Raw genomic sequence first — 13,692 nt, forward strand, 5'->3', positions numbered from 1 at the left:
AACCTGTACTTTTGTATCCACAATTGGCAGACCCTCGCATCCAGATAAGTCCCTTGTAACTGGTACTTCTAGTACCAAGGGCCCTGATGCCAAGGAAGGTCTCTAAGGGCTGCAGCATGTCTTATGCCACCCTGGAGACCTCTCACTCAGCACAGACACACTGCTTGCCAGCTTGTGTGTGCTAGTGAGGACAAAACGAGTAAGTCGACATGGCACTCCCCTCAGGGTGCCATGCCAGCCTCTCACTACCTATGCAGTATAGGTAAGCCACCCCTCTAGCAGGCCTTACAGCCCTAAGGCAGGGTGCACTATACCATAGGTGAGGGTACCAGTGCATGAGCATGGTACCCCTACAGTGTCTAAACAAAACCTTAGACATTGTAAGTGCAGGGTAGCCATAAGAGTATATGGTCTGGGAGTTTGTCAAACACGAACTCCACAGCACCATAATGGCTACACTGAAAACGGGGAAGTTTGGTATCAAACTTCTCAGCACAATAAATGCACACTGATGCCAGTGTACATTTTATTGCCAAATACACCCCAGAGGGCACATTAGAGGTGCCCCCTGAAACTTAACCGACTATCTGTGTAGGCTGACTAGTTTTAGCAGCCTGCCACAAACCGAGACATGTTGCTGGCCCCATGGGGAGAGTGCCTTTGTCACTCTGAGGCCAGTAACAAAGCCTGCACTGGGTGGAGATGCTAACACCTCTCCCAGGCAGGAATTGTCACACCTGGCGGTGAGCCTCAAAGGCTCACCTCCTTTGTGCCAACCCAGCAGGACACTCCAGCTAGTGGAGTTGCCCGCCCCCTCCGGCCAGGCCCCACTTTTGGCGGCAAGGCCGGAGAAAATAATGAGAAAAACAAGGAGGAGTCACTGGCCAGTCAGGACAGCCCCTAAGGTGTCCTGAGCTGAAGTGACTCTAACTTTTAGAAATCCTCCATCTTGCAGATGGAGGATTCCCCCAATAGGGTTAGGATTGTGACCCCCTCCCCTTGGGAGGAGGCACAAAAAGGGTGTACCCACCCTCAGGGCTAGTAGCCATTGGCTACTAACCCCCCAGACCTAAACACGCCCTTAAATTTAGTATTTAAGGGCTACCCTGAACCCTAGAAAATTAGATTCCTGCAACTACAAGAAGAAGGACTGCCCAGCTGAAAACCCCTGCAGCGGAAGACCAGAAGACGACAACTGCCTTGGCTCCAGAAACTCACCGGCCTGTCTCCTGCCTTCCAAAGATCCTGCTCCAGCGACGCCTTCCAAAGGGACCAGCGACCTCGACATCCTCTGAGGACTGCCCCTGCTTCGAAAAGACAAGAAACTCCCGAGGACAGCGGACCTGCTCCAAGAAAAGCTGCAACTTTGTTTCCAGCAGCTTTAAAGAACCCTGCAAGCTCCCCGCAAGAAGCGTGAGACTTGCAACACTGCACCCGGCGACCCCGACTCGGCTGGTGGCGATCCAACACCTCAGGAGGGACCCCAGGACTACTCTGATACTGTGAGTACCAAAACCTGTCCCCCCTGAGCCCCCACAGCGCCGCCTGCAGAGGGAATCCCGAGGCTTCCCCTGACCGCGACTCTTTGAACCTAAAGTCCCGACGCCTGGGAGAGACCCTGCACCCGCAGCCCCCAGGACCTGAAGGACCGGACTTTCACTGGAGAAGTGACCCCCAGGAGTCCCTCTCCCTTGCCCAAGTGGAGGTTTCCCCGAGGAATCCCCCCCTTGCCTGCCTGCAGCGCTGAAGAGATCCCGAGATCTCTCATAGACTAACATTGCGAACCCGACGCTTGTTTCTACACTGCACCCGGCCGCCCCCGCGCTGCTGAGGGTGAAATTTCTGTGTGGGCTTGTGTCCCCCCCGGTGCCCTACAAAACCCCCCTGGTCTGCCCTCCGAAGACGCGGGTACTTACCTGCAAGCAGACCGGAACCGGGGCACCCCCTTCTCTCCATTCTAGCCTATGTGTTTTGGGCACCACTTTGAACTCTGCACCTGACCGGCCCTGAGCTGCTGGTGTGGTGACTTTGGGGTTGCTCTGAACCCCCAACGGTGGGCTACCTTGGACCAAGAACTGAACCCTGTAAGTGTCCTACTTACCTGGTAAAACTAACAAAAACTTATCTCCCCCAGGAACTGTGAAAATTGCACTAAGTGTCCACTTTTAAAACAGCTATTTGTCAATAACTTGAAAAGTATACATGCAATTTTGATGATTGGAAGTTCCTAAAGTACTTACCTGCAATACCTTTCGAATGAGATATTACATGTAGAATTTGAACCTGTGGTTCTTAAAATAAACTAAGAAAAGATATTTTTCTATATAAAAACCTATTGGCTGGATTTGTCTCGGAGTGTGTGTACCTCATTTATTGTCTATGTGTATGTACAACAAATGCTTAACACTACTCCTTGGATAAGCCTACTGCTCGACCACACTACCACAAAATAGAGCATTAGTATTATCTATTTTTACCACTATTTTACCTCTAAGGGGAACCCTTGGACTCTGTGCATGCTATTCCTTACTTTGAAATAGCACATACAGAGCCAACTTCCTACACACACTGATGCCAGTGTACATTTTATTGTAAAATACACCACAGAGGGCACCTTAGAGGTGCCCCCTGAAACTTAACCGACTATCTGTGTAGGCTGACTAGTTTTAGCAGCCTGCCACAAACCGAGACATGTTGCTGGCCCCATGGGGAGAGTGCCTTTGTCACTCTGAGGCCAGTAACAAAGCCTGCACTGGGTGGAGATGCTAACACCTCTCCCAGGCAGGAATTGTCACACCTGGCGGTGAGCCTCAAAGGCTCACCTCCTTTGTGCCAACCCAGCAGGACACTCCAGCTAGTGGAGTTGCCCGCCCCCTCCGGCCAGGCCCCACTTTTGGCGGCAAGGCCGGAGAAAATAATGAGAAAAACAAGGAGGAGTCACTGGCCAGTCAGGACAGCCCCTAAGGTGTCCTGAGCTGAGGTGACTCTAACTTTTAGAGATCCTCCATCTTGCAGATGGAGGATTCCCCCAATAGGGTTAGGATTGTGACCCCCTCCCCTTGGGAGGAGGCACAAAGAGGGTGTACCCACCCTCAGGGCTAGTAGCCATTGGCTACTAACCCCCCCAGACCTAAACACGCCCTTAAATTTAGTATTTAAGGGCTACCCTGAACCCTAGAAAATTAGATTCCTGCAACTACAAGAAGAAGGACTGCCCAGCTGAAAACCCCTGCAGCGGAAGACCAGAAGACGACAACTGCCTTGGCTCCAGAAACTCACCGGCCTGTCTCCTGCCTTCCAAAGATCCTGCTCCAGCGACGCCTTCCAAAGGGACCAGCGACCTCGACATCCTCTGAGGACTGCCCCGGCTTCGAAAAGACAAGAAACTCCCGAGGACAGCGGACCTGCTCCAAGAAAAGCTGCAACTTTGTTTCCAGCAACTTTAAAGAACCCTGCAAGCTCCCCGCAAGAAGCGTGAGACTTGCAACACTGCACCCGGCGACCCCGACTCGGCTGGTGGCGATCCAACACCTCAGGAGGGACCCCAGGACTACTCTGATACTGTGAGTACCAAAACCTGTCCCCCCTGAGCCCCCACAGCGCCGCCTGCAGAGGGAATCCCGAGGCTTCCCCTGACCGCGACTCTTTGAACCTAAAGTCCCGACGCCTGGGAGAGACCCTGCAACCGCAGCCCCCAGGACCTGAAGGACCGGACTTTCACGGGAGAAGTGACCCCCAGGAGTCCCTCTCCCTTGCCCAAGTGGAGGTTTCCCCCGAGGAATCCCCCCCTTGCCTGCCTGCAGCGCTGAAGAGATCCCGAGATCTCTCATAGACTAACATTGCGAACCCGACGCTGGTTTCTACACTGCACCCGGCCGCCCCCGCGCCGCTGAGGGTGAAATTTCTGTGTGGACTTGTGTCCCCCCCGGTGCCCTACAAAACCCCCCTGGTCTGCCCTCCGAAGACGCGGGTACTTACCTGCAAGCAGACCGGAACCGGGGCACCCCCTTCTCTCCATTCTAGCCTATGTGTTTTGGGCACCACTTGGAACTCTGCACCTGACCGGCCCTGAGCTGCTGGTGTGGTGACTTTGGGGTTGCTCTGAACCCCCAACGGTGGGCTACCTTGGACCAAGAACTAAGCCCTGTAAGTGTCTTACTTACCTGGTTAACCTAACAAATACTTACCTCCCCTAGGAACTGTGAAAATTGCACTAAGTGTCCACTTTTAAAACAGCTAGTTGTGAATAACTTGAAAAGTATACATGCAATTTTGATGATTTGAAGTTCCTAAAGTACTTATCTGCAATACCTTTCGAATGAGGTATTACATGTAGAATTTGAACCTGTGGTTCTTAAAATAAACTAAGAAAAGATATTTTTCTATAACAAAACCTATTGGCTGGATTTGTCTCTGAGTGTGTGTACCTCATTTATTGTCTATGTGTATGTACAACAAATGCTTAACACTACTCCTTGGATAAGCCTACTGCTCGACCACACTACCACAAAATAGAGCATTAGTATTATCTCTTTTTACCACTATTTTACCTCTAAGGGGAACCCTTGGACTCTGTGCATGCTATTCCTTACTTTGAAATAGCACATACAGAGCCAACTTCCTACACTGACTGAATGAAAGCAACCCTTCTTCTGATGTGGGACATCGACTGAATCACTTCTGGAACTCCTGTGCTGCATAGCCGATTTCTGGTCTTCACCGTCTACCTGGTCCTGCAACTCCAGAAGGGTGGATAGTGGCTCCTGCCCCCAAAACAGACACTCCAACTGGAACTGGACTTGGTCCCCTTCATTTGCAGGTCCTCCTCTGTCGGGATCCATCTTCTGTTTCTTCCAGTCTTGCTTTGGTCTTGCACAGAGCTTTCACAAAGTTTACCCAAGTTTACCTGTGGGTTTGGGGGAAAAACAGGTACTTCCCTCTTCTCTCCTGGTTGCGGAGGCACTTTGGTACCTACATTTTGGGGTTCTTCCTTGGGTGGGGGCCTGCTTTTCGCATTTCAGTTACTTAGTGAACGGTTTGGTCTCCCCCTGAGGTCTCTATTATTTTCTGTTATTTCACTGTTTTCTATGCCCGTTCCTGATTGCTGTGTTTACAAAAGTGTGTTTACTCACCTGCTAGCAGAGTATTGCCTATACAGTATTTTAGTATAGGTGTTGCTAGAATAAAGTACATTATTTTTTCTAACACTGTGTGGTTCTTGCACATGTGATTGTGCTGTGTGACTGTAGTGGTACTGCATAAGCTTTGCATGTCTCCTAGATAAGTCTTGGCTGCTCATCCAAAGCTACTGCAAGAGAGCCCTGGCTTCCTAGACACTGCATACACTTCACTAGTAGGGGATACCTGGACCTGGTATAAGGTGATAACACCATAGGTGCTCACCACACACCAGGCCAGCTTTGCAAATTTAGTATCAATCATCTCATATTAAAACATCCTCCCTGATGCCAGTGATTCATTTATTAATACATGCATCCAGAGGGCACCTTAGAGGTGCCCCATGAAAACTTACCCTCTACTCGTGTGCTGGCTGACTCGTTTTACCTATCTCTCACCAACAGACAGGGTTCTGACCCAGACCCCCTTGCTTGATAATCCAGGTCCCTTAACACCCCCTACCCCCAAAAAAGCCCATCCACTCACATGACAACAAGCCCATTTGTCACCTGGACAGAAAGAAAAATTAGTAGTCCGAGAGATGAGCCCACCTTTCAGGTCAGTCCTACCCCTAAGATGAGCTGCTTGATGTGGGAACTCGGGACAGGGTTAGGCCCACTTCCCAAAGGAAGTAGTCATGTAGGGGGCGTAGTGAGCCCTGGGGTAAATAGCCCATTGGCTACTGCCCAACACTTCCCTGAAACGCTCCTAAATTCAGTATTCAGGGAAGTCTTTGGCACCAGGAAATCAGATTCCTATTCACCTACAAAGAAGGACAACATAGAAGGGCCGCAAAAGCGAAGACTGAGGAAGAAGCGTCCGATTTGGCACCAGCCCTGCCGGCCTGTCTGCTGTTCCCACCAAACTGCACCAAAGTTGTCTTGCCCTATAAGCGGTCATGCCTCCAGAAGCTTGGGCGGAGTGTCTGTCTTCAACAAAGACCCAGGAACTCCCGTGGAGCGGTAAAGCTACTTCTCTGCATCCTGCAGGTACCCCAAGAGACCAGAGTGGACTCCAGACCTCCAAAACCCGACACCAGAAAGTACCACTGCTCCTGTGCCACCTAGCCTGAGCTAGGTAGGCCAACGGTGAAAGCATGGTCCCCAGCCCTCCAGAGACAAAGCTCACCTTGGACTTGCCGCCCCCCCATCCCCCACCCCACGTGGACTCACTGATGAAACCTGCAGCACCATTTGCAGCTCCCCTCAACCGTGAGAGCTCCCGGCGGAACAAATCCAATGTCTTAAGACATTTCTGCATCAGTCATCTGTGGAGAAGAGGACCTAAGGTGCCACCACGTCCCCGAGCATCTTGAGAGCAAAGTCCCCTTGCTGGTGCAGCCCGACCGGTCTCCCAGTCCAAACCTGCAGGCTCTTTTTAACCAGACCAATCCCCATTGACTATCATTAGAGCACATAAAGCTGAGAAGTACCTCTGCACCCTGACACCTCAGAGCCTCCAGAAGTGACCTGTTGGTGCTGCCCTGGACCTTGCCCCATACTGACTTCAACTCCAGAAGATTGGTCCTGTAAGTGTCTGCTAAGTAATCGTATGCATATGTTTTTGCCCCAATAGGATAACATTACTGCTCCAAAAACTGCCCTCTCAACTTTTGAAAACTGTAAAAATTAATACCTAAAAAAGTACTCACCTGATTCCGATGATCTTGGTATCTAAATGTATATAAAACTATGTGTTAGCTTTATAAATTGGTGTCAGTTTTCTTTAAGTGTGCATCTTGATTACTGCATTTGTGTGTGTCTTACATGCTTTGCACTACGATCTGATATGCCTAACTCCTCGTCCACTACCACAAAAGGGAGGATTTGGGGTGTTATTTGTGCCTCTAATTCCTCTCGGGTTTGCTTGGATTCCTCACAGTGTAACTCATTTTAGACCACTATATAAAGGGCAAGCTTCCTACAATTAACAGAATTCAAAGTTAACAGTGCAACAGTGTTCAAGGAAGTCACCGTTGTTGTCTTTCCACCCAATAATACTTTTATCACAGAAGTTCTTATTGATCATGTGCTTAATCTACAACAGTGGCTGGCTATAAAATCGTAGAACAAAGAGTGGTACATTGCCCACTTGTCATTTGTAATAGAGGAATAGCGCCGTAATCAACAATGAAGATTTCTCAATCGACAAGGTCATCAACAAGGGAAAATACAAAGTCTTAGATTATAGTGCTGCAAGTTTAGATTCATTAGGGGACAAACTCGAAGTACGCATCTCAAAAGTAACTGTTGAGTTTAAATCTGACAGAGGCAATGGTTCTGAGGTAGATTTTTGCTTTCTTTTCCACAGACACAATAGATTCTAAATCTTTCCAGGTTTTGAAACTAAGAGGCAATACGGGAGAAAGGCACACAAATTATTCACCATAGGTATTCACTCAAAATAAGCACCCCACTACTTACATTATTTTTGGGGGCTTCAGCAGTAGCTAATTCTGATGTTTAAAATCATGATGGAAGCAGAAATCTAACGTCCATGAAGACCATGAGCAAAAACAAACTGAATGTTCAAGTGATTATTTTTCATTTATGCTCCTTTACATGTACTAGAGGATTTCAAGCTGGACAAAGGGGACTAACAGAAGCATGTTAATTTCAGAACGATTCAATTCTGGAGGAGAGTGTATTATATTACACAACAGAAACCAGCTTTGCAATGCCAGACAGTGGACGCTCTCAAGTGTCTGCTCACAGAAGAATGTGCAAAAAGCATAACAACTAAACGTGCCATTATCAGTGTCCTAAGTCCTGATGTTGAATAACTTGGGGAAAATTAAGCAAGGCTAATTAGGAACTGGGCATGGGTAGAACTTGCTGCAAGGATCAAAGATCAAACGGTCCATCAAGCATTCAACACTGATTTAAGGACAGATGTTTGAAGCACTAATTACCTCCTTTTAAGTGATGCAACAGCGTACATTTTCAGAATGCTACAACACAAAAGAATGTTCTTACCTGCAAAGCACAGCCTCGAGTCACAGCCTCATCTGCATTTAACGTTGTACTAATTTCTTTACCAAAGAACTTAGTGATTCTTTCCTTTACAGCAGGAATTCTTGTACCACCACCTACAATTTCTACCGCATAAATATCTTCCTTTTTCAGCTCTAAAATCAAGCAATAACATCCTCATTAGCAGGTACTTACGATGAACAATCATTTATACAACAGAATTGGATAAATGGACAAAGTTTAAATACAAACAAAACTTAATTTGCTGTGAAAATTGCCCTTTAGTTTGAGACTCAATAACCACATATTTGAAGCAAGAGTCTGATGCTTCAAGCCCCCAAAGAAGCCCACAATTTTAAAGTTTGTATAAGTCCAAGCAAATACTTGAGAACTTAATTACAACACAAGCAGAGCCATAAATACCACAGCTGTTGTAACAGCAACACTTACTTATATGACAACCACAACACATACAGGAAATACGTAACTAGGGGGAAGGAAAATAAGTTGCCACAAATGTGAAAAAAATGATTAGACTATCATGTAGTAGCCTATAAAAACTTTCACCCACAGCACATACCAAAATAAAATATTGAAGGAGTTTAGCTCCTTATTTAAAACTGAATCAAGTACTTTGCAAGCCCTCTACAACACACCTCTGTAGTCCTATTTAGTGTACCGCCTTTAATCAAGAGAAAACAACAACATATTTAGAATCTAGCAAACGTCACTGGATTGTGTGTTAATACTAGCTATCCATCAGCCCTCGCCATCCCCTAAGTTTATTAGATCCAAACTCTGGGTTGTCTTTCTAAAACCCTCTTATCACCAATTAAACTCCGAGTCGCAAACTTCCCCACCAGAAAAAAAAAAAAAAAAAAAAAAGATAAGTAAAGAAATCAAAACAACGTGCCTCTCATTAACACCAGCAACACACCTATATCACAATAACTCTGCTCTAGCCCTAAAAATGCATCCTTATCAACAGAAGATAAACTTGCAAGGCTGCCAAACTTGATCACACACTCTCAACCAACATGCCCTTCATCAAATGGACATTTTAGTCTCATTGTTTGACATATTTGTTCCCAATTTGACACTGTAATCCACACAACTAGAGGGAGAATAACTATCATCTACAGACATACCTGGTAACTGCTCTTCTGTTGCTAATTCTAGTTTTCCTTTGTCAAACTTCTCATGATCAAAGTCCATGTTTAAAACAATTTGACATTGTGTTTCACTATTATATAACAACCCAGACTCCACAGTTCACTGTAAAAAATGATATATTACTTGAACTATACCATGCCAACAACATTTGTACTGGAGACTTCACTAAAGATGGATTAGGCACAAATCCCAGAAACCAAACTAAAGTAATAAGTTCTCGGTATGACCTCCAACAACTTATCACCTCCTCAACACACAGAAATGGGAACACTCAATAATCTGAAGACCAAAATCTGTTTTATCTCCAAACTCAGCCAAAAAAAAAAAAACACAACAATCCATGAAACTATGGAGAAGACCTAGAAAGAATATTGCAAGCCATCTTGGAATGTAGTCATTATACCAATTTCACATATGCAGAACAGACCCAAACACCCCCCCATCACAGAGTTCTATCTTTGACTCATCTAAAACTGCTGTCAACAACACAATCTCTCGCTCTTAAGCAAACCTGTAGACTCAAATGACCTGAAATCGAGCAAGTTAACTACTAGGAAATTTGAGACCATACGGAAAAGCTAGCTACTCTTAAGAACCAAAAGGCTCCACAAAAGCCTCAACCTGAAAAGCAAAGCAACTAGTTTAAATACAAGATCTGCAAATCAACAAAAACTATTGCAACCCGTTTTCAAACCATAACATTCTGCACGAATCCAAAGTATACAAAAAATATTTCTAGTTCTGCTTCAGGTCGGACATCAATTTCAAACTTGTCACAACAAAACAAATACAAAATATGCAGGAAAATCTGCCACAGATCGATAATCCAACATAGAAACACTCCATCAGATTATATCCACCACCAAACCTTCTGTCACACCATGATCACTGGACAGCAACTCTAGTCCACACATGCACCAATGAGATCTTCCCTCTTGTCCTCAAAACAGCAAGCTCCTCTATCAAAGTAGTAGTATTTTCATGCTCTATCAAGACACGTCAAGTCAGGCCATTATTCAAGAAACCAAACCTCAATCGAAACAACCCACATAGATGCTACCAAACAAGAAAAAATTATCCAAAATCTTTAAAAAAAAAATATTAACCAATATATGCAACAATAACCTATTGAACAAACCTAAACCCAGCTTCAGATCAAAACAGCACATAGATGCCACACTTCAAACACTCTAAGACAGCTGAAGAACCATGGAACAAGGAAATCTATACCTATTACTATTAGACTTGACAGCACTAATCATCGCACATCCATTCTCAACATCTTACCTTCTGAACTGGATACAAAGGGAAATGTTCTTCATTACTATCAGTCTTTTGACCGCGAGATCTCAATTCATTAAAGTACTCATTCAAACTTTACACTTACCTATGCGGTTACCTTTAGACATAATTCTTTCAGCACACCTACTTAACCATTACACGGAACCACTGACTGAAATGGTACAAGACAACAATAAGGCGATGGCACTAACCTACATTTCACAGCAAAATCTCCATATCAACAAAGGCCACAACCCTAAACACAATTTAGGCAGGCTAACTGTGGATCTACACCTTCTCTCAAACTTAACCATAGCAAGGCAGAATTCTTCCTCTATATTCTAAGGATGGCTCCTACTACAAAATGGCTTGGCTCAGCATCCTGCTTGCATTCACCCCAGCCTTAGAACCTTAAGCAAAATACCTAGGATGGATCACGGATTTGACAACCTAAATGAATGTGACAAACTGGCAAAAACTACGAGCTGTATCTCATAGAGATGATTAAAGGCACCATTCCCTCTGATGGTCGTCAGGATTGCAGACCAACCCTTTGCGCTCTCCTATCAGGATGAAGGTAATTCTCTCCCCCTGGCCTACACAAAACCAGTATTTTGCACCTTAAATGATCTCTAAAAGCCACAAAATGCATGATGCATGGTTTCCTATCTGCATATAACAATCTGACTGGCACTTACCACCTTCAAAATAGCCTGCATAACTTAAAAGGTCATAAATTTGTCTTATACCAAACCTAAAATGACAAGTTCAACACAAATGGAGGCGTAACGTTGACAAGAGGATAATCAGCTCCCGTCTAGAGATACTTAAAACAAAGAAAATACTTCAAACCAATCCTTTTTCAACTCCCCAAAGCATAGAACCAGAATCCACAACACCATCAGACTTATCCCTTATATACTATCTTTCAAGAATACCTTACGGATGATTAATTCTAACTCCACCTATCATGAGTTCCTCCCCCCCCCCCTTCCTCTCCATCCTCCAGGGGAGGGACAAAAACCTGGGATGATGGTAGCTGTGCAGTCTGGAAGGCTCGACTTAAAAAGCTGAACTGGAATTGGGCCTGGTGAAAACAGAAATAACTTCTTGCGCTTCAAATATGCCTCCAACAATCTGAACATATTTGCGATGCCAGAAACTGACATATTCAAGAAATGTCTAAAAGAACATCTATTTACATTTTCCTATTACATATGATGTTTGGATAATTGGTCATGTGGCTGACAAGGCTAGCGGAATGAAGTGCAGGAGGTTGGGGACAAGTCAGTAACAATGTGTAATATCCTTGATATTATGATAAGGAAGGTTAAGGCCGGAAAATTAATCTCCTGGGGGAAAAGATAGATTAACTGATTTATGGCTTTCAAAGTGGAAAGTGGTTTCAGTTTGAATGCACTGAGTATGCATGAAAAAGGAGCACACTGTCCAAACTTGGCAGTTCCAAAACAATAGCCCTGTAGGTTTAATGCTGATGAACAGAACTACCCAACCAAGTCAATTAATCACTGTGGGGTGTAGTAGTAGCCCAATCAATGGAGAGGAAAGATATACACATTCAATTACAATGTAATATTTCAACATTATAATACATAATCTAGTGCCCATATATAACACATTGTGTTGGTCCCCTGCCAGACGTTGTTATACCAGATGACTGGTTTGAGTCAGGTAGCAACACTAAATGAGCCTAACAGTTTTGCGAGTTAAAATGAAAATAAAAAAATAAAATAAGGAGCAGCATCTAAACTACAATTGGCATCTAAAAAAAAATTGTTCACTAGGCAGGAGTTTATGAGCACCAAATTCAACGACTCTCTAGCTCTTCCCATTAAAAAATTGGTATAATTGTCTACATTTGACTAAAGCTTGCAGTGAACTATCTGCCTTTCACCTATGACCAGAAGTATATGCCACTGCCCCACAATCTAGATCTCAGTCACCATACATGCATCAATTAAGGTCACTCAGACAATCATAAGTAATTTCATTCAGTACATTAAGGAACCTTTTTATGTATATTTTTAATAACCAAAACATTCTTGTATCTTTTATTCTCATTCAAAACGAATTTCATACAAAATTCCATTTGTAAAGGACTACTTACTTGCTTGTTCCAAAACACTGCGAAAAGGCGCTTCCACTCTAGCAAGAATGCCATCGCACATCTCTTCAAAATGACTCCTTAAAAAGTAAAAAAAATTTAAATTCGTTAGTTACAAATGAAAACGGGATGTTCAAGACAATTGTTGCTGCAGGGTAATGTAAAGCTTTTCAACTACAAAATGCAAAAATGAAGAAAAATCTTCAGTTAAAAACCCAAGGGGAACAACGCCTCCGCTTGCTACAGTAAATTACAAAGAGCATTTGCCACAAACCCACTCAAAACCTCCATCTACCACAATAATGAAAATGTCACTTACCCAGTGTACATCTGTTCGTGGCATCAGTCGCTGTAGATTCGCATGTTTTGCATAGCTCGCCATCTGGTGTTGGGTCGGAGTGTTACAAGTTGTTTTTCTTCGAAGAAGTCTTTCGAGTCACGGGACCGAGTGACTCCTCCTTTTGTCTCCATTGCGCATGGGCGTCGACTCCATCTTCGATTGTTTTTCCCCGCAGAGGGTGAGGTAGGAGTTGTATTGTAGTAATAGTGCCCATGAAATGGAGTGACTAAGTATGTACCTATTTAAGGTTAAAATAATATATATACAAATAGTTGAAGGTACCTTCCGAACTGCTACAGGCTCCCGGGGAGGCAGGTGGGCACATGCGAATCTACAGCAACTGATGCCACGAACAGATGTACACTGGGTAAGTGACATTTTCAGTTTGATGGCATCTGTCGCTGTAGATACGCATGTTTTGCATAGACTAGTAAGCAGTTATCTCCCCAAAGCGGTGGCTCAGCCTGTAGGAGTGGGAGTAGTCTGAAACAATGTTCTTAATACGGCTTGACCTACTGTGGCTTGTTGTGCGGATAACACGTCTACACAGTAGTGCTTGGTGAATGTGTGAGGCGTAGACCATGTGGCTGCCTTACATATTTCTTGCATTGGGATGTTTCCTA

General features: G+C 44.8%; 1 protein-coding gene across 1 annotated transcript in view; it reads right to left on the bottom strand.

The window, feature by feature from the left end:
* HSPA4 (heat shock protein family A (Hsp70) member 4) overlaps positions 1-13,692 on the bottom strand; it is a 506,168-nt gene that overhangs the window by 442,781 nt on the left and 49,695 nt on the right. Inside the window, exons 8-9 of the mRNA XM_069244722.1 lie at positions 12,733-12,809; positions 8,154-8,305 (exon numbers count right to left, since the gene is read on the bottom strand). Coding sequence (XP_069100823.1) covers positions 8,154-8,305; positions 12,733-12,809 — 229 coding nt within the window. The remainder of the gene's footprint in view (positions 1-8,153; positions 8,306-12,732; positions 12,810-13,692) is intronic.

This window comes from Pleurodeles waltl, chromosome 7, assembly GCF_031143425.1.
Source record: "Pleurodeles waltl isolate 20211129_DDA chromosome 7, aPleWal1.hap1.20221129, whole genome shotgun sequence".
Lineage (NCBI taxonomy): Eukaryota > Metazoa > Chordata > Amphibia > Caudata > Salamandridae > Pleurodeles > Pleurodeles waltl.